This window comes from Sinohyriopsis cumingii, chromosome 7, assembly GCF_028554795.1.
Source record: "Sinohyriopsis cumingii isolate HCF-2022 chromosome 7, ASM2855479v2, whole genome shotgun sequence".
Classification (NCBI taxonomy): Eukaryota; Metazoa; Mollusca; class Bivalvia; order Unionida; family Unionidae; genus Sinohyriopsis; species Sinohyriopsis cumingii.
Genome location: NC_142967.1, coordinates 56,958,260 through 56,981,086, shown reverse-complemented (window position 1 = coordinate 56,981,086; position 22,827 = coordinate 56,958,260). Strand labels below are relative to the sequence as shown.

General features: G+C 33.9%; 1 protein-coding gene across 2 annotated transcripts in view; it reads right to left on the bottom strand.

Annotated features, from left to right (window-relative positions):
- Window positions 1-17,272, bottom strand: part of LOC149795315 (synaptobrevin homolog YKT6-like) — a 43,528-nt gene extending 26,256 nt beyond the window's left edge. Inside the window, exons 1-5 of one of the 2 annotated variants that reach the window (XM_089965067.1) lie at window positions 17,133-17,272; window positions 8,743-8,813; window positions 6,342-6,468; window positions 4,410-4,492; window positions 2,890-2,990 (exon numbers count right to left, since the gene is read on the bottom strand). In XM_089965067.1, the coding sequence (XP_089821193.1) occupies window positions 2,890-2,990; window positions 4,410-4,492; window positions 6,342-6,448 (291 nt within the window). In that variant the 5' untranslated portion in view covers window positions 6,449-6,468; window positions 8,743-8,813; window positions 17,133-17,272. The remainder of the gene's footprint in view (window positions 1-2,889; window positions 2,991-4,409; window positions 4,493-6,341; window positions 6,469-8,742; window positions 8,814-17,132) is intronic. The other variant, XM_089965066.1, reaches the window with a different exon arrangement.
- Window positions 17,273-22,827: the final 5,555 nt, after the last annotated feature.

Genomic DNA, 22,827 nt, shown 5'->3' with positions numbered 1-22,827 from the left:
TGTATCTGATTTGCACATTGACACGGAGTTGGCTTCACCAATGTTGAAACTGCCAAACTTGAATGCAAAAGTCAGGTGATTTGGTGCTCCTGTTTGAGAAGGTAGGTTACCACTACAGATCAAGGCTGTTTTCCTTGAGAGTTTGTCCTGTTATAATTGAAAGACAATAATGACAGCCTTTATTTCAAGAAGAATGATGTGGAGAGGCAGTTTCCCTGGCTCCCACATGCCACTGACCATATATGGCTACAGGTGGACTCCTCAACTGATATCTACTTGTACTGTTACTTCTAAATGAGGCTTCTTCAGAGAAATCTGTTATAAGCCATTCAGGGCTGTGCTTCTGACCCAAGAATGATTGTACCTCGATCATGATTCTAACCTTTTGATCGAGTGGAGTGGAAATGGGTACAGTGTGACCCCGCTATAACACGGTAGTTGGGAGCCACAGAACCCGACCACGTTATAGACTGAACCGTGTTATAAGCAACCAGGTCAGTTAGCTGAAGAAAATTAAGCATGTACCAAACAAAATTGCAGGGAGAAGTGTAGGTAAAATATGTGCTTCATCGGCACAGTTACCATTGTAAATTGATGCATATTAAATGAGAAATACACCTGTAGTGAAACAGAGAAGACGTATATAATAGTTTACTTTACAACCAATGGTTGTATATAAAGTTTAAACTGCCAATAACGTCACCAATTAAAAAAAATCGCCACATGGTATATTTTGCCACCAATAAGGAAAAACAATCCAAATCTGCAACACTGGCGAAGACCTACGCGATCCCAGAATAAACTTTTTATGCGTTATTTTTCGTACTTTTAAGAAGAAAAAACTTTTTCATGTACAAGAAAAATACATATAAAATTTCAGGGGCCATGCCAAGATTGTCTTGTATTATTCATACACAATCTCTTCCCTAAAATGATACTAAAGTTTTTACGTTTTTGTTTGTACTTTTAAGAATTTTTTTGTGTACAAGAAAAATACACATATATGAAAGAAAAAAAAGAAGAAAAAAATTTCAAGATGGCCACAGGCAGCCATATTAACCATTAGATTGGCAACATTTTCATTTAAAATCATCACAAGTCTACTGATGAAAACCCCATGTCAGTATAACTTTCCTTTCTCAAGATGGCTGCCATGGTGGCCATACTGGATATCCGATTTGCACCAATTCCATTAGAGACACAGACATCATAAGGTCTCTTAGTGGAAACCCTATTTTGCTAATTTTATCCACTCAGATGAAGTAGCAATAACACATTTTCAAGACGGCCTCTGCAGTGGCCAAATTGGGTATCAGAGTATCAGAATTTTCATTTAGGAACAACTAAACCATGAAATAAATGAGTACATACATTTTCATGGCAATCATGAAACCATGGCAACCATGAAATAAATGAGCACATATATTTTCATAGCAATCCTCCAAACAGTTTAGGAGAAGTAGGTGCCACTCTACAGTTTCGCATTTTGCATAGGGTTAGAATTTGGAAGATAAACAATTACCCTGGCTTTCCTCAATGGTTATATTGGCTATTTAAAAAAGACCTTGTATATCTTAGGTATAATTCAAAGAACCTTTAATTCCCTTTAGTAAGGTTTAAGACTGATGGGTGTAATATGGGTTATAGAGTATACAGCTTAGCCTTACTCCAGATGTGCACCTTTCAAAAAAGTGCAAGCACCACTTGGTCATTTTCCCTTACTGAACTTCAGAGGTAAATTGTATCAAAAAAGAGCTGATAACATTTTTTTACATTATATATTTGGTAATTCATTCATTGCAATTTCAGAAGCTGGTTTTGTCTAGTCTGTCAAAATTCATTTTCCCAATTTTAATAGCTGCTATGGATAGTGTACTTTAGACTAATTCAGGCTGATTCTTGCAGCACAAGGGAGCAGTCGTTTTAGTTAGCAGTGTGCTTAGATCATGTACAATTTAAAAAAGTACAATATCCAAAGAAATATTATCCACATTACATTAATGTAGCATAGAGGTATGCCAACATTCTCTCCACTGTGCATGTTTTAAATGCAAACAACTTCACCGTACATACGTCACTCTCTCAAAAGTATATAATAACTGGTGAGCACCCCCGTAGCAGTAACAAACTTGTGCTAATGGACAGGAGGACAACAAACCATCCCATAAGCCTTTATGATCTGTCAACTAAACCTTTTAACAATGTGTGTAATGCCTGAAACAGAGGAACTTGTGTCAGAAATCAAAACTTATGAGAACAGGCATTCTGGGTCCATAACATCTCCAAATGCAAGCAATCCAAGTAATTCAAGGTATCAACAATATAAATGTGAATTTGGTCTATGTCCAACAATCATTGCTAAAGTAATGATGCAGAAATGAAAGTTGAGTGGAGGAGCTTTCAGGACCATAGCTCCTCTAAATAACGATGTGGAGTAAGGGGATATACACTAGGGAAATCACTTCTTTAAATTCTTTAAATAGGCAAGCAAGTCCAAAGAAATGCTTCTGATTGGTTGCATGCCAGTGTTGATATAATAGTTGTTGTTGTTGTTGTAGGGTTTAATGCCATTTTTCAGTACATGATAGGCTATATATAGCAGCCAGTATTAATGGTGGAGGAAGAACCCAGAAAACCCCCAGAAAGAACCACAGACCCATGTAAAGCTACTGGCAAGCTTTCTCACATACCCACATTGGCCGAATCCAAGACTGAAACCCATGCAGACAGGTGAGATGGCAGTGATCCATAACGGAGAGCGCTTTAGACCACTCGGCCACTTGGGACCCCGATATAATTGTAAAGTTATACATTCAATTACTGGCTGGTGTGAATTATTATGTAATCACATTACGACTGTAGTGTTAGAATTTGTGCAATATTTCATACCTTATTTAACAGAGTGTGTGCTACTCTCTGTGGATACTCATGATCTGCTATTACCACACCAGCAAGATTATCACTGCGAACATATACATGACATATATATTCTGAAAGGTAAAAATGGAAAACATCAATAATACATTTTTAATTCCTTGTCAGTTCTAACATATGAATAGTGAAATGTCCTTCCATCATCTTTTAATTAATATACACGCCTCATAATTATTTTTCTTTACTCAAACATATAAAAGGTGGGGACAAAGAGGACACTAAGAGACAGAAAGTACATAAAAATTGGTTAAAAGAAAGTAATGTTCAGGTTAGATGGCTGCATGGAGCCATTGACTCCTTTTCTAAAACTACCGGAACAACATGCATATCAGGCTAAACTTCCAAATTTTTTCATACTTATGAAGCAGATCTGAGATATGTGCTTATAAAAGAGCCTATTTTGTGAGCAGGAGTATTAAGAAAATAAATTAAAAATTTAAACAAAATACACTCAATATAACTTGGACAAACTTCTTGCTCATTAACTGTAATGCCTAGATAATTACATCATACATGATCATTTTTAGATCAATGACAATATTATCCAGTCATGCTACAAATTTGAACATTTCTGACAAACTCGATACTTTTGAGGCATTTTTGAAAGTGTTTATAACATTAAAATAGTTATAAGTGTGAACCCATTACATCATTTTATAGCAAGATTCAACTCCAATGAATGTATTTCATGAAGGATATAAATCTTTAAAACAAGAATGCCACAAAAAAAGGAGTCTCATCAGCTCTGCTCTTGATCCAATAACCTAAATATTACTTGAGTGATCCAATAACCTAAAATTCACTTGTGTGATCCAATAACCTAAAATTCACTTGTGTGATCCAATAACCTAAAATTCAATTGCAATGCAATAAGCTAAATATTACTTGTGTGATCCAATAACCTAAATATCACTTGAGTGATCCAATAACCTAAAAATCACTTGTGTGATCCAGTAACCTAAAAATCATGTGTATGATCCAATAACCTAAAAATCACTTGTGTGATCCAATAACCTAAAAATCACTTGTGTGATCCAATAACCTAAAAATCATATGTATGATCCAATAACCTAAAATTCACTTGAGTGATCCAATAACATAAAAATCACTTGAGTGATCCAATAACCTAAAAATCAACATTAGTCACTGTCATTTACCTCAAAATGGTTTAGTCCTCAAAATGAATGCACTTATAAAATTTGATAACTGTAACTAAGTGTCAGAAAAATAGAACTTAATGTCGGAATAAAATCACTAAAAGTTAAAAATAGGACAGTGACCTAATTTTCTAGCAGTCTGAAGTAATGTAGCACAATTTCAACATAATGCAAAAGTATAAAATTGATGACAACTGGAAAAACAATGAGAAATCTATAATAACATTGCCATGAGCAAAGTGATACCTTCACAGTTAAGGCTAAAAATGGCATTAACAAGCTAAACCTAAGCCTGAGTTATCTGAGATATACTGGTACCTTGTTCCTTCACAGAAGATCTTGTACTTGTCATGGTCCTTTCAACCAATATCTTACAGGAGAAATCCATGAATTCCCTTACACTGGAAAAAAAGGAGTACAACAATAAATGCAAATAAAAGACAACTAAAATGGTCTGTCATCTCAAATCCCCACATTTTACTGCATATCAGAACCCCTCCCCTCACTCAACCACCAATGGATGCTACATGCCTTTCCGAAGTATACAATGATGCAGTCATCCCAGACTGGCCTGGGCAGGTATCTAACCCGTCACCTTTGGATTACATGTCCAATGCTCTTCCAACTGAAAATCAGCAGTTAAATTTAAAAGTAATGTAAGAAATGTATTCTTAACCAGCAAGGAGCAAAAATTAGACTTTGTGAATTGGAACTTGAAAAAATGTGATGATGCTTAAAAGAAAGTTGTTTCTGCATACTGAAGGTATCTGATCAAGTATAGTAACAAGTCTTATGTAACTGATCTTACAACTAAAGTCCCTCTATTCAACTGCATATCTTCTTTACAATTAAAAATAGTGCTGTGAACATTTGAATACACATTTCAAAATACTGCTGATTGTAAATAAAGATTAATTTTTCCTAGACTGGGCAAAATAATAAAAGCTATCAGAAGATGAAATGGCACCTGCTATGTAATACACAGACAAATTACCCCAGATGTTAGTAGAGCAGTCAGCAATAACTGTAGTGAGGTAACTCTATAATAACCATCAGCTGGCTCAAAGACTAATGGATGGCTTAGTCTAATTGGTCAGCAGTCCAATGGGATCAACAATTGACAGTAGCTGATAGGCAGTCATCCATACAGCAAGTCTACCCGAGACTATAACAAGTAAGCAAATGACACCAAATGATGGGGTGGGGGCAGATGGATAGGTGGAATGATGGACAAAATGAACAGCAGAGCTCTCCAATGACCTTTAAAGGGGAGCCCAGGGCCCTTAGTCTTCACAAATTAGAGATCCATATGAGACAAGAGAATTAGGTGAGAATAGAGAGAGTCCATAAGTGGGAAATAAATAAAAAAACAGATCACATTGAAGCCAGGTAATACAAATTAATTAGAATAAGTACTTTTAACTATATTTATTTAAATGCTTCATTTCCATTATCTTCTACAACAACTACAGTAAAACCTGTCATAATAAGTAACAACTGCTATAAGAGAGCACATGGCTTGAGAGACCAGATTCCTAAAGCACAATCTGACTTGTAAGTGAGAATATATTGTAGTTTTTCAAGTGTCCAGGATACATGGGAAGCCTTTACAGAGATTTCTGATTGTTATTTCCAAGAGCTCTATGCAAAGATCTCTGTTACGGTATATACCCACTTATAAGTAATGTCCAACTGTTGTTTACTTCAACTCTTACTGATTTCTAAATCAAGGTCAGGAATTAGGTCAGCATTAGAGTGTGTGTTTGTGTGTGATTTGGATTCTTAACGTAGCTTTAACAATTTTTCAGTCATATCGCTATGATGTCTGCAGTGAGACAGTTTAAAGTGATGTCCAGCACTGAGGCATCATGCCGCAGACATGTAACATGATGTCCCACACAGTCACATTATCCTGACACCAGGCTGACCATTCCTAACACTAACATTCTAAGGCTAAGCACCTAGCAAGGCAGCTGTTACTACCATTTCTTTAAGACTTTGGTATGACTCGTCTGTGGTTCAAACCCATGACCTCCTGCAGTCACTCTAACCACCAGAGCTGTGCCAGTGCATAATGCGCAGGCTGATCTTGGTCTATGCAGTTTGTTAGGAAACATCGACTCTGATCTGCTGGAAAATTATGTGATCACGGTATATGTTGCTTGCAGTTGGAAATGATTCATAAGCAAGTATACATGGTGCTTCCACTAACTCTACGAATCTAAGAATGATAACAATGAAGAATGTTACCTTGATCTCTGAAAGTATCCAAATGAAGAAAGTTCATGGGCTGCAATGAGAGGACAAGCTGTCCCGCTCTCTGACTTGGAAACCACTGACAAGCAATACAGCTTCATCTTTTTTTGGACTTTCTTTCCTGAAGATAACAAAGATATTCTATTGTCTGATTGACTTTGACTGAATAATGAAGACATTTTACAGTTATGAAGTTATTCTTAAAAGAGGCTCAGTCACATTAAGTAGTCTTCTTTCAAAATATTTAGTCTGTTTACATTTGTGATTTGTCAAAAAGCATTTAATTGTTTCATGTTATTCATGTATAGCAAACACAATAAAAATAACACATACATGTATATCATTTATATATGCTGCTTACAAGATTGCACTGACATTACAGCTATGCATTATCTCATTCTCTTCAAAAAAGTTTTTAACAATAAATCAACATCTTCAGTAAAATTTTTGAGAACACTAAAGCAATTAAAGTTAAGATCCATGAAAGGATGCATCAACAATTATTTTGAAAAATTTAACAATTGTTGCAAAGCATATTCATAGCTTGTTAGGCAAGAATCCCTCAAAGGGACTGATTCTCTATGGGCCAAAATGTTTCCAGGAATTCAAGATAAGATCATTTCTTCCTTTAACTGCTGAGTGTTGAAACCATCAATGATAATCTTTAGCAATAACAAGATTTTCAAATTAGCTGCTTTGGTGGACATCATTCTCATTTAGTACCAACAAGACACGATAAGGAGTCTTATGGTGACTATATGACTGTCCCTTTTTTCTGAATAATGATAGCATGATTTTCAAAATGGATGTCATGGTGGCCATAATGGATATTAGATTGGCAACATTAAGGGCCAACTAGACATTATAAAAAGTCTTTGGTGAAAGCACAATATCAATATGACCAGCCATCTGGCAGAAATAGCTGTAACAAGATTTTCAAGATGGCCATAGTGGCAACGATAATGGAAGTCAGATCTGCACCATTTTCATTTATGACCAAGGAGGCATGCAAAAATGTCTTTCAGTGAAAATTTAAGCTGATTTGACCGTTCATTCTGTTGATGTTGAGATACCAAGGTTTTTATATTAGATGTCTGAGCAGCACCATTTTCATTTAAGACCAATTAGACATCAAAAAGAAGTCATTTGGTAAAATCCCCATGCTGATACAACCATCCATTCTGAAGGAATAGCAATAACATGAGTTTCAAGATGGCCACTCTTGCAGCCATTATAATGGATATACAGGTAGCACTATTTTCATTAGGACCAGCTAGGTATCCTAAGAAGTCATCTGGTGAAAACCCTGTGGCAATATTAGTTTTCATTCAAGATGAGTACCAATAACAATATTTTGAAGACAGTCACCATGGAGGCCATATTGGGAATAAGATCAGCACCAGTTTCATTAAAAATGAATTAGACATTAAAAATCTATTTTTGAAACCCAATGTTCACATAAACATCTATCCAGGAGTTGTAGGTTACTGCATTTGTATATATATATATATATATATATATATATATATATATATATATATATATATATATATATATATATTGCACCTCCTGGGACTTTTGTGAATGGATGGTCATATTGCCAAAAGATTTATAGGTTACTGCATTTGTATGGGAAAAAATGAACGAGTTTTTCAGATGGAATACTGCATGACCTTGGGATTACAGTATATCCATTCGACAAAGCAAGTTCATATTTTCCCATACAAATGCAGTAACCTTTTTATTATATGCTCATTTTCTTATTCTACCTAATGCTTAATTATATTAACAAAATACACAAAGTAACTGAATGTATGCCATATTCCAAACTAAATACACAAGCGCAGATTACTGTCACATAACTCCGCCTAGATAAATTGAAACTTAGTTGCGCACTAGACAGACTTTCGAAAGAAAATGACCTGTGTAGTTAATATTGAAAATTTTGTGAATCAATGCAATTGCAACAACAATTTGATCTGGAATGAATAGATTTTGGTATTTTTGTTGATTCTACAAAATTTTGTGATTATGGACTGGATTTATATGTGAAAATTCCACATGAAATACATCGGACTGAAGAAGCGAGGGAGAAGTGTGTTGACATCTGCAAATGTGTTTCTGTTTCTGTCATTGAATGTTTGAAATCATAATGTGGGAAAATATGAAGTATTTCAATTGCAATTATCAAAAAGAAACTGGAATTTAATGCTTTTTTCATTTTGAGTGCTGTAAGGAGGTTGTAATTGCGCTTATATTCAAAATTACAGTAAAATTTCGAAATGTGTAATCAAGATTGAGAATCTATGACATGGCTCATGTAATTCAGATTTGTAGAACTAAGAAAGTACATTTTGAGGAAATTCAGGATGTAAAACTGTATGACAATTTATACCTTGTCACTTGCATGTTATTTGTAAGGACCCTTTCTTGCGTCTACTGTATAGCTAGCCTACATCTGAAACACTGTATCAAAAAAGTTAATGCAGAATATGCCAAAGCAGCTGGTACGAAGCATTCCACGAAACATCTGCTTTACTTCATTCAGAAACAAATTTAATCAACCAAAACGTAAAGTGCCTACTATGCGAGTGTACATGATTTGTTTACAAATCAAAAGTGCTAACATCTGCATCCAGCATTTGTTTACAATAGAAAGCAGTTCCTTTATGAGTGCAAATATGAAGTTGCACACGAGTTCAGTATCGCACAATACTGAACGATTCTGACAATGCAAAGTTAACGGAGAAAAAAATGAGCATATAATAATAGTAGTTACAAAAAGATTTTCAAGACAGTCAATGTGGCAGCAATGCTGGACATCAGATTGGCACCATCTTCAGTAATAACAAGATTTTTAAATTAGCTGCTGTGGTGGACATATTGGGTGTCAAATTGGCACTATTGTCATTTAGGCTGACTACACATCATGTATACTCTGGTGAAAACACCATGTCAGCATGACTTTGCATTCTGGAGGAGGAATAGCAATAACAAGATTTTCAAGATGATTTAGCAAAAGGCTGATATCCAGATCATGAGTAATAAGTACATAAAGTTTCCATGAAATTGCTTTTGGAGCCAAATTGCTCTAAAAATGAAAGAGTGAAATTACGGATGAAAGAAAAAAATTGATGACAACATTAAAATTACTGAAACTAATAAATTATGAATACCAAAAGGCACATTTACACCACTAGTCAAATAAAAAATGTACCAAATTTAAGATATCTTAAATGGTTCAGAAATTTTGCCCTGGGAAAGGTAAATGTGGATTATAAATAGAAAATCAAATGGAACAGATCATTACAAATATTAAAAAGTTGTCAATAGCAAAAAAGTGCATATCAACCAAAAATTAAATAAGTGTAACAAGTTCTATATGGATATTGCTAATGGATTTGGAGTTGTGCTCTGGAAACAAAGGTGTGATAGATGGATGAACAAATGGATGAAAATGTTAAATATTTGAAAGAAACATATGAGATGTGAATAGCAAAAGGCTCATGTACACTACTAGTCTAATATATATATATATATATATATATATATATATATATATATATATATATATATATATATATATACACACACACACACACACACACATATGTATATATATTTTGGGGGATGACATGCAAACCAACATAAAATTTATCTAATCAAAAAGGTATCCAGGTATATGCAGCAAATGGGAGGTACACATATTGTGAATAAAAATGCTTAATGAAGGCTCTCTTACCCCTCCCGCCTTTGTCACAGAAATATGTAAGTATAAAAGAAGGAGGGGGTTGAAACGGACATCATTCAATATTTACCTAACACTTCAATATCTCTCTTTCTTCATGCTCCACTTTCTTAAATCAAAATCTGTCAAACATGTCACCTCTAGTTGCATAATCATTAATCTGTTCCTTATCAGTATATCAATAATATTATGTGCTTCCTTCTGAAGGGGAATATATATTATACATAGTACATGTAGTGTGAGCCTTGTTAATCCAGACACATTCATTCCCAGTGAATATGTCTGGATTAACAAGTTTTCCAGATAACTAAATCATGCACATTTTTATTTTACAATGTCATCACACCATATACATGTACATGTATATGCTTGCTGTAAATGTGCTGTATATTCAATAATGGTTGAAATAAATTAATGAATAAATCTACTGACGTGTGTTTATTTCACATTATTATAACATGCGCTTGAACATACATATACACTAAATATAAGTTTAGACTTTTTGTTGCCTTTAATGTTGTGGGTTGGTAAACTGTAGTTTGGCCAGTCGGACAAACAATCCACTTTCGTCCAGGCTGAATATGTCTTGAGGGTCATAGTCTTGCAGTAGTCGCTGTAGTTCTTCTCTGTTGGCCTGCACTTTGTTCATGTTGGCACTCTCTGCTTCTCCCTCATACAATTTGCATTTGATGTCCTGCTGATTCTTGAAGCATTGTAGCCAAACAAGAGCTAGGCAAAGTCAGTGATGCCGAGTTGGCCTTGGCAATGAGCATTTCATTGTTGATGGCGGCGTGTTGGGCCGACATGTCTAAGAACCACATCAACTTGTTGATATTTGGCATGGTGAGCGCAGCTTAGGTCTGCTGAGTAGGCAGAAATGGACAAACATTTGTCCTTATATTTTTAGATGTCCGCAACTGTTGACTTACCATTGTCTAAGGATGGGTAAGCTATAATATAAATGGTAGCTTTTGGGTGATCTTCTTTGTGCTGGCAAATCTTTTTTTATGCTGGCCGGTACCTCTACTCGTCTATGCTTGATTGATGGTGTCGCCATAATATATGTAAAAAGTACAACGAATACAAACTGATATCTCAAAGTTAAATGCATTATGGTAAACTAATAAAATGCAGTCATATTTATAAGACATATTTTACAGCTGTTATAGCTGCTAATGAGCTGATAACTGACATCACCATTTTATTCGGAAATGAAGTCCTATACTGTCCACAGCTTAAATCAATCAACTGTATTTGTACAGCCATCTTGTTGGCATCCGTTAGTCTCGAGAGACGATGGAACTGCACCCATGAGAGATGTCCCGGTTGGTGGTTGTACAGCTTCTGCTACTAGAATTTGACATTGACACACCTTCAAATTTGTGCAGGTGAATCTGCATTATCTGACTGACTGTATTTTCATATATGATTTTTCAAATTTTCTTATTTTTGGACAGATTATTTCCGGATTATCAATACAGCCATCAATATGCTGTGAATGTCACATACAATTGGTAAACAACAAAGATGCTTAATGACACAATTTATTTATCCTATGTTATGTCAAAAAGCATGGTTGATTTGATCCCAGTGTGACTAGCTAAAACATACACTGTTTACACTATCGCTGGTTTCAATACGGTCATGCTACTTAGATTTTCCACACACATGATAAGTGATCAATTGATAACTTTAACATGCCACTAGAATTTGACATTGACACACCTTCAAATCTGCGCAGGTGAATCTGCATTATCTGAGTGACTGTATTTTCATATACGATTTTTCAAATTTTCTTATTTTTGGACAAATTATTTCCAGATTATCAATACAAGTTTTAAAGTAATTTTACACTTTGGTCCCTGATTTTGATTTTTGGATCTGGAATGTGGATTTCTTGATTAACAGAGCAAATTAACGTTTAGGAATTGCATTCTCATTGAATTATTTCTGGAGTGAGGTTTCCGGATAAATGGAGTCCGGATTAAGGAAGCTCCACTGTACATCTATTATCATGAATCTGAATAAAACAAACTATACAATAAACGTGATAAACTTTTATCTGAGTTTGGTGCTGACCAGCAGGAAATTAAATACCTTTCTTAAGTATTTGCTCTAAGAGTTAGTTATTGGCCTTCTTAATGAAAAATTAATTTTTGCAGAGCAGCAATCAACAGATGAGAAAACAACTTTACCTGAGAATTACCAATTTTATTTACATCAGTGGATATATTATTCATTTCTTAAGGAAGAATTGGTTCAAAGCTTTTTTTTTACATGGATGACAGATCTTTACATTGTCTGCACTAACAATATATGACTGGTGCAGTTATTGCTACAAAGTATTTCCAGACTATTCCAGTTTGTCTGTCAGTCTGAATGGTTGATAACTTTGGAAATCATTAACACTTTACTAGGTGCAAAAACAAAACTACTTGAAATGGATACTGTTGAAGATCATTATAAACCAATAATGTAACAAACTAAAGCTGCTATAAATTGCTGAGAGCCCAGACAGACAGACAGTGATGGTTTTGGTGGTGTTATAATGAACTGCTTCTCTGCTCATGTTTTTATTTTTGTTTGTTTGGTTCATTTACTGATGGTATACTGAAAGCCAAAAGACAGTACAGGTAATATATTTTACTAAGTATCTAAACATATGATTAAAAACAATTAAATCAAGATTAAATGGAATAAAAGGTTGTGTATTTAATTGAAGCAGGAATTTTTTGATTCAAAATGTCTCAAATGAAGAGTAAGATTTGAAAATTGATTTAATGCAAGATGAAGAAATGCCTAAAATGGGCAATCAGTATGTATTTCACAGTTGCAGTGGAAAAGTGATTTCAAATACAGAACTTTATACTTGCTTTTAAGCCCTAAATATGGCCTGAAAAGTTTTAATTAGTTTTATAAAAGCTTGTGAAATTTACATAAAATTTATCTGGTTTTAAATTATAAATATCATTTGATTTAAATGAAGATGAATAAATGAAGAAAAGAGCATGTATTTCACAGCTGAGATAGAAAAGTTATTTCCAACATGTAATTTTATGCTCATGTTTTGACTCTGGATATAACATCTTACAACTAAAATTAACTTTTCAGTAATACGAAGCATAGTTTGATTTAATAAAAAAAATTTAATAAATGCACAAACCAAAGCAACCTGGATATATTTTTCAGCTGCAATGAAAAAAGTCATTCAAGTTACTTCAAAGACGGAATTTTATGCTTCAGTTAAGACCCTGGACATAGTTTTCAAAGTTAAACTGGCTTTATAAAAACCCATACAATTAAGACCCTGGACATAGTCCCTAAAATTAAACTAGCCTTATAAAAACCCATACAGTTAAGACCCTGGACATAGTCCCCAAAATTAAACTAGCTTTATAAAAACCCATACAATTAAGACCCTGGACATAGCCCCTAAAATTAAACTAGCATTATAAAAACCCATACAGTTAAGACCCTGGACATAGTTCCCAAAATTAAACCAGCTTTATAAAAACCCATACAATTAAGACCCTGGACATATCCCATAAAATTAAACTAGTATTATAAAAACCCATACAGTTAAGACCCTGGACATAGTCCCCAAAATTAAACCAGCTTTATAAAAACCCATACAATTAAGGCACTGGACATATCCCCTAAAATTAAACTAGCATTATAAAAACCCATACAGTTAAGACCCTGGACATAGTCCCCAAAATTAAACTAGCTTTATAAAAACCCATACAATGAAGACACTGAACATAGCCCCTAAAACTAAACTAGCATTATAAAAACCCAGTATAAAGAAAATGGATTTAGCTTGAAATGTTGCCAGATATGATCTAACTGAATACAAGATGAATAAATAAAGTAAATAAATTAAATGGAACCAATAGGGACATTTCACACCCAATTTTAATGCTGATGTCACACTCACCCCTTGGAACTCATTACTCACATAAATTGTTGACAAAAATTAAAACACCGTTTATTTATGACTTGTTCAAGAAATAGCAGTGAACAAGTTGCAGCAGACATGCAATATGGCTGCCCCTATTGCACTCCCACTTTATCACAGTCCAACAAGTGAGGTTATTGAGATCCAGCAATCAATTGTGAACCTCTGTATTACAGATGTTCCTGCTTCTACCTTTTTTATTTTATTTACAAAACTCAAAGCATTAGCATAGGCAGGTTGTTTTATCCCCAATCTATATTCTTCTTGTAGATAATGATGATAAAACTTGATTAAACATGTTGTTGATAATAGGGACTACATACTTTGGCTGTATGTGTGTGTGTGTATATATATATATATATATATATATATATATATATATATATATATATATATATATATATACTGCAGTGAAACCCACTATGATATGCTTCATTATAGGACAAACTGGGATACAACTCAATCAGTGCATGGCTCCCAACATTTTTTAAATAATTTCACCAATTTCCTCAAGTAAAGTTCTGTGCCCAAAAGAGTTTGATTTAATGTACTGTATTCTTGAAAAAACAAGTGTCTTTTCATTTGGTCTTTATATTAATAAAGATGTTAAACATTTATATTCGTGAATATTCATTTTAATTGTGTAAATGGTCAGTCACTGCACTTTGATCGGAGTTTAAATTGCTGATAAGTGTGAGTCTTCTTTGTGTTTGTCTTCAACACATTCTGTCTACAACTGTTGTTCAAACAACTATCATGTTTGCTTGCAAGCACCAAACAATGTTATATATCAAATAATTTAAGAAACTGCTAATTATCATTTTGACAGCTAAAGGTTGTTCAAATTATGAGGCAATGATTTTTTTATAAAAACATACAAAATGAAAACTGCCAAGATGTGCACGTGGCTTGCTAGTATCATCAGACTTGTCATTACACAAATTTTAAAAATAGCAGTGATTGGCTATATGATTTTAAGAAATGACATGGGATAAGCCAAGTAATTGTTGTTTCGGGAGAAATCTTCTACTCCGAGTCTAAAGCCAGTATGATCTTACCAGATGAAATGAGGGAATTAATATAAGGTGGATATTCCTAGAAGCAGAAATTACAATTGTGATGAAGCCAGATTTTGTTACAAAATGATGAGTAAAACTACCCTAGCTATGAAAATAGATTAACATAAACATGAAGAGTTTGTAAAAAACAGATGAATATCGTGACTTTGCCACAGGGAAAGAATAAATGGGCAATCACAAACTTTAACCAATCTATCAGAAATTAAAGTTACTGAGGTGCTTTCATCGTATAAATATCTGGCCCCGACCTTTTTTATATAATGCAATGAAAAATGCATGGATGATGACTGCCTTGTTTAAATACTTTGTAGTGGCAGTTCAGTTCACCAGCAAAATGTTAAGATGGAGCAGAGATAAATACAAATCAGCTTCCTCCTGAAAGATATCACTTCCAGGATTCAGCCACTAGGGCATAATATAGGTATTCAAAATGAACTATCAAACAGAACTTGTCAAAGACACTGTTTCTTATGAAACTTCAGTTCAGGTGACCCTATGGTGTATAAATGAGCCACAGACCTCTACAAGAAAGAAACCTAAAAATACAACTATTTGTATGTGGCAGTCAATGCAAAAGTTTCTTAAGTTAAGAATGAATCCTTATACTCTGAAAGATTGGGACCCACTGTAATCTAGAAGGATGAATTTTATTTTTGATTATTTTTTGGCACTGAATGCAGACACATACTAATCTATGAAAGATTGCAAAATATTACACTTCTGTCTATATTTTCCATGGAATATTTATTGATTCACTAGTATGGTTGCAATGTGATACGTTTTTGAGGACATGTGCTGATACCTTAAATATTCTACATGTATATAGCTACTCATGGCTCTCTCAATACAGTCAAGTGTTCACTATGCAATCACTATGTTTTCATTACTTGTCATTTAATATACATTGATTTAAGACGGTAACTGTGCAAATGAAGTTTTTGAAGTTTTGCACCCACCCATCCCTCTTCCGTACAGCCTAGGAGATTATCATTTTCTTCAGTTATCTGATTTGATTGGTCATTGCACAATACAAATAGTCAACACTGTGGACCCTGACAATCTGGCCATTGTGTTATAGCAGGATTTCATGAGGTATATATATATATATATATATATATATATATATATATATATATATACAAATTGTCAAAATTGAACACACATTATCTCACCATCTTATGAAACACGTAAATTTTCAGTCAATAGTGTCATGCCTGTATTAAACTTAAATATTAGTTGTTGTTCTAAAATTTATAACTCATGTAGTTTTGACAAAGTCTGATTGTTGAATGAGCAGCATATTTCTTGTTGTCAAATAAGTTCTATACAAAAACTATCGCTATGGACCTTTTCAATGGCAACTGGGACTGTTAAACTAGGTCAAGAAAAAGAGGCAATCAAGTTGAATCATTACCAGTGCAAGATAATACAAAAATTGCAATATGTAGTACTTTCGTGGTTACATTGTGCTACATTTAATCCAGTTCACACTGAATATACAGCTTTGTTGGCCCCATGTAGAACGATGTCCACATACTTTACCACTGATTTTGCAGCATTCATTTCATGGAGGAGTTATAAAATAATTTTTAAAGGAATACTGATCGATGAACAAACAAAGTAAATGAATAACGGACGTTTAAACGCACGTGTAATCGAATTTTAAAAATCACACCTACAGCTTAAGTGGTCAGTACAACACGCCTACATATAGTTCGAAAAATCAGCCCCAAACCTGTACTGGCGCCGATTCAGTATAGTTGTGCTGGCTGATTTATCGGGCTAGCCTACATGATCTGCATGACTTGTATTTTAGTCGATTCACTGAAATCTAAAACTCAAAGTTTCGCCCTTAAAGATATAAAATCCCTTCTTAGGAACATACCAGAGCGATAATTCGCCTTCTGCCTCAACTTATAATAATCAAGCTCAATTAAAATGTATGTACTGAACAAAGCAGAATATCCCTTCCGAATAACTTTCATAAATACTTGACTTACCTCCCTCTTATCAGAAATTTAAATGTGGATAAAACCAATGCACTTATTATTATATGTCACTGAAATGAAGGTAATTCTAGCTACTAATAGCTATTTTTTGACATATGTCAACAGCAGCTTAGTCAACCGGAAGTGAGAGAAAAATCGCCAACCTAGCAGATTGGTTTGCAAAAGTAATTTTTCGCTATACATTTTAATAGAAAATACCTCTGAAGTAGTCTGCATTAGACAAAATATAGTCAAAGGAGCGGACGTACATTTCATTCCGGGTTTAGTTATTTTCTTTCGTCATTCTTGGCTTTTATTTGAGTCACAGGCACTTGATTCCGGGGTAAACTAATGTGTAAACTCACCAATTTTACAGTGATGTACGTTATGAGTGGCTGAATGCGCAGATAGTATCGGAAAATTAGATCGGAGTAATCGAGGGGTCAGATTGTGACCGGCGAAAGTTACCTTGTGTTAATTGGTAAGTGTACACATTAGTTTACCCCGGAATCAAGTGCCTGTGATTTGAGTGGGGGATCAGTCCTGTAATTTACCAACTTTTTACCTCAGCAGGAAATATTGGTTGGAAAGTTGTTAGAAACACCGAGTATCAGTGTTCATGCATCGTCATAGCCTTTGTTTGTCAGATCCGCCCGCTTTTCTTTTTTGTATAACTCGTAATCGGAAAGGTTGTGAACCTCTGTCATCTAGCAAAATTAATTTTATATTTTATTATATTTACATTCAGTTCAAACACATAATTATCCATGAAAATTACACAATATTATTGTTCTAGTTCTATATATTTAAATTGCACTGTTTGTTTTTTCTTAATAATTATATGTTTTGTAGGGTCCTACTAAATAATGCTAAGCCTGACAAAGCCTCACAAAGCCATGCAAAGTCAAATTTAAAAACGTGTATTTATATTGTTAATTATACTGACGAATAAATTAACCAAGCCGAATGACTAGTTTCAAAAAATTATGCAGAATTAAATGACCGAAAATTGGGCGATGATGTTCGAAATGGAATAATGACACAGTAATAACAAAGTCTGACAAAATCCTATGTAAACTGTTTATTACTTTATAAATTGTTCATTTAACTTATAATCGAAAGAAAATACCATTTTTCAATATATCCTAATCATACAAAGCCAGACAAAGTCATTGTTGTTCTAGGGTTTAACGCCATTTTTCAGCACAAGATATACATGGCCGCCAGTATAACTGGTGGAGGAAGAACCCTGGAAAACCCAGGGAAGAACCACCGACCCACGAGAAGCTACTGGCAGGCTCTCCCACGTACCCACTCTAGCCGAGCCTTGGACTCGAACCCACGCAGAGGTGAGATGGCAGTGATCCGGAACGGTGAGCGCTTTAGGCCACACGGCCACTCGGGGCCCCGACAAAGTCATACAAAGCCTGACAAATCATCACAAAGCCTGACAGAGTCATACAAGTCATATTAGACAAGTGTATTTATATTGTAAATTATATTGACGAATAAATTAAACAAACTGAAGGATTAGTTTTCAACATAATTATGCCGAATTAAATAACCGAATAAAATGGGGGGGGGGGGCAAAGTTCGAAGTCGAATAATGACAAAGTAATAATAACGTCTGACAAATTCGTATGTAAAATGTTTATTATTTTATAAATTGTTCTTTTTGAATGATTATCGAAAGAAAATGCAATATTTCAGTATGTCCTAATTACACAAAACCTGACAAAGTCATACAAAGCCTCAGAAAGCCTGACATAGTCGTGCAAATTCATATTAGACAAATGTATATTGTAAATTATATTGACGAATACATTAACCAAACGGAAGGACTAGTTTCAACATAATTTTAAATAATGATGAAAGATTGACAAAGTCAGACAAAACCATATTTTAAATGTTTGTTGTATAAACTGTGGTACATGGCGAACTCGCCCCATGAAGAACTCGCCACTGGAGAAGTCGCTTCAAAACTTGTAACCCAGACAACCTTAATATTTCTTGAAAATAAATAAATTATTTAAAAGATAGAAATATATACCTTAGAACAATACTGTTAGCAACAAAGATGTCGTCATATGGTGGTTACCGCTTTATTTGATCGCATTTTGAATTGCTCAATTACTAACTGAGATTATAATTCATCGTGATTAACATTCACACTGTAATTCAAATATACCACCACACACTTCTTTTTTCATTTCAAGTGTTTACTTAAGCCCTGTATATGTGGACTATTATTACCGAACATTTCGGAATCGCTATTTGCTGTTATTGATGCTATTTAAAACTCACCATTGTGAGGTACTGTATCAGATTTGTTTGTCAGAAAGTTACCAAAAACGAGATGATATAATCATCTGTGTGGTGTCCAACATGGTAAGAAATTCATGTAGCCCCGACTGTCACATCATATAACAGATTTTATAGTTTCATCGGACATCTACGAAAACAACATGAGCACTCGTTTAAAAATTAATATTGTTGGTATCAGAAATTCATTTACGGAAGTGTTTAGAATTGATTCGATTGCATACAAAAAGCACAAGTCGTCATTGTTTTTAACTCTTATATAAACATTTTTGTTCTTTACCCATTTTGACAAAATCTATTTAAGCAACTGATTTAAAATTCATCGATGTTCAAATAAATGTAATTACTTTTATCAAATGTGCTATTAAGGAGTCACCGTCATTTTTGAGTAAATAGAGGGTTCAGATTATCAAATAGATAGTTGAGTACCTTTTCCTTCATTGAATATGTTTAGCGCCTATCAGAATGTTTTTTTTTAAATTTATTCTCTTAGATGATCCTACGCTTGGTACTGAATAATATGGGAACTATTGCAGTTGTTTTCCATCATTGCTCATATCTGACAGTTACGTCGATCAGTTCAAGCATGCATTTAAGGCAACAAAATCCCATTAGTACTCGTGATAATAGGATTGTTATATCACAGGAGTCTGACGTTTTATCAGTAAAGTACGGCGAAATCTCTGACAACATGAAATCACCTTATATTACCGAGATTTCGCTGTACTTATAAAACGTCAGGTTCCTGTATATATAATGAAATAACGTAATCCAGTTTATTTTGCATCGTCAATTTAGAAGTGAAATATTTTTTCAAACTTCTCGTTTCATATTTGTGCAAAATGTAAATAATTTATTTTATTCAGAAAAAATAAAATTACGAACACTGACAAAAAGGAACAAATAAACTCAATGACGGGCGTAGTGCAGGCGAACTTACAGAAACCGTCTGAAATCTGCGCATGAGCCTTGCTGTTGAACTCAGTAGTGACCGAAGTAGTAGGAGAAATGGAGATTTCTGGTGCAGGGACCTCGAAGAAGCTCAAAACAAATACAAGTTCCTTTTGTTTCTACTACTGATTTTATGATCTATACATTTCGCAGGTTTCTGTCTGAAGGACATCAAAATACACATTTTTTATACCACTTATTTTATGACATCTCATTTTTGTAGATTTCTAAAAGGACATCATAGAAACTCCACACAAAAAAAGTTTTTTTACTACTGATTTTATGATGTCACTGATCCCGAAAAATTGGTATTAAAAAATACTTCCTTACCAATTGTTAAAAGGTTCCATAATACTTCCTCACCAGTTGTTTAAAATATAAAGAAAACTTTACTAAATACGCAACCGCTCCGGTGGCCTAGTGGTTAGAGCGTCCGCCTCGGATGCGGGAGGTCGTGGGTTCGATCCCCGGCGAGTCATACCAGAGACTTAAAAAATGGTACTAACAGCTGCCTCGCTTGGCGTTCAGCATTAAGAGGTTAGTGTTAGGACTGGTCGGCCTGGTGTCAGGATAATGTGACTGGGTGGAACATCATGCTACATGTCTGCGGCGTGATGCCCCAGTGCTAGACATCACTATAAACTGCCACACTGCAGACATCGTAGCGATATGACTGAAAAATTGTTAAAGCTACGTTAAAAATCAAAAATCACATCACATCACTAAATACGCGCATAAGGAGTGCGATTATAAAAGCCTTTTAGGCTTTAAATATATAAATCATATCGCATCCTAAAATTAAAACTTATATGATATATATCAGTAAATTGCTCGCTAAGATTAACAATACGTTGAATTACGTGCCTAGGAGGAAGAACATATTTCATTCTTTTCTCATATTTTATTATTTTTCTCGCTTTTTCTATCAATTTCATTTTTTTAAATATTTTTTCCTTATCACTTAACCCAGTGCTGTCCAACCTTTTTGACACCATGGACCACTGAAAAATGTTTTTCTTGAAGCAGAGGGCCGCAGCAGAAAACTGAAAAGCAACGACTATATAGCTACTCGAGCTCTTGCGGGCCATTTAAAATCAGCCCGCTGGCCGCGGGTTGGACAGCACTGACTTAACCCTTCCAACCATCTAAACTTTGGAAATATTATTTCATATATTTTATTATATTCTAACGCTTCATTATATTCTTTTGAGTCCCACATTTCGTTCATATATCTTTCAAAGTCAAAATTTCATCGTCATCAGTTTCATTATCAACAATTTCATCGTCATCAGTTTCATAGTCAGCTATCTCGCCATCGCTTATGGAGGTAATTATATAATATACCAATTTTTTTATATATTTAATTGACATGAAAGCGATTGTATTTGATTAAATCTGCTAGATCAAACTTGGTATATCAAAGGTTGAACTTTTAATCCGATGTTATTTATTTAAAGAACTTTTAGCTATCACTAACACATTCGATTTTTATACATTTTTATATCGATTTTCATACTTGCTTATTCGCATTGGTAAAATATCTGTAAGAACACTATCAATCACACGAAACTCGTAGATTAGATCATTCATGTCGTATCTAACACCGCGAAGATAAGATCTAATCTGGTTCAACAATTTTATATATATATATATATATATATATATATATATATATATATATATATATATATATATATATATATATATTATAGTTGCTGTTTTACAAGCATTTGTTGTGTTACAGATCCTGACCCTATTCGTTTTAACGCAGTTGATAAACTAACACCAATCCCAGAAATAAATAACAAAAATGGATTGAACATCACTCCGCTAGAAACTATACCAGAACTAGTTAATATCAATGATAAAAATGAAATTAATAGTAAGATATTTCCGTAGTACCTATAACATTAATTTAATAACACCAAAATTGTTTTTAATGATAAAACGTATATTATATTAACGCATCAATTTCAGCTTTCGGAATATTTTCTGAAATATGATTGAAATTAATAATGTTTTTTATTTGTTATATTTTATGCGATAAATTTTATACATCAAAGGTAGAATTTCCAACAATATTGTCAAGGTATTCACGAAATTTAGCATCAGCTATAAAAATTTCTGAATTTGTCCTAGACAACCGATGCCGTATCCTTATACCTTTCATCTGTTGATACTTCATTTTTTATTAACCAACTATACTTATGAAAGTAGTAAATAATATTAAATAAACGTATTTCATCTAAAATATCTTTACAGTTGTTTTCTAATTCATCAATATAACCAAGCACTAGCGCTATATCTCGTATGTTAAAATTGTCGAGAAGAATATGCTAATAATTCCATATGCAGCTATAAAATTTAATAAAATTGCTTGCGGAGTATATTTTTTATTAGTGATATTAATAATATTATACTTTAAATATCCACC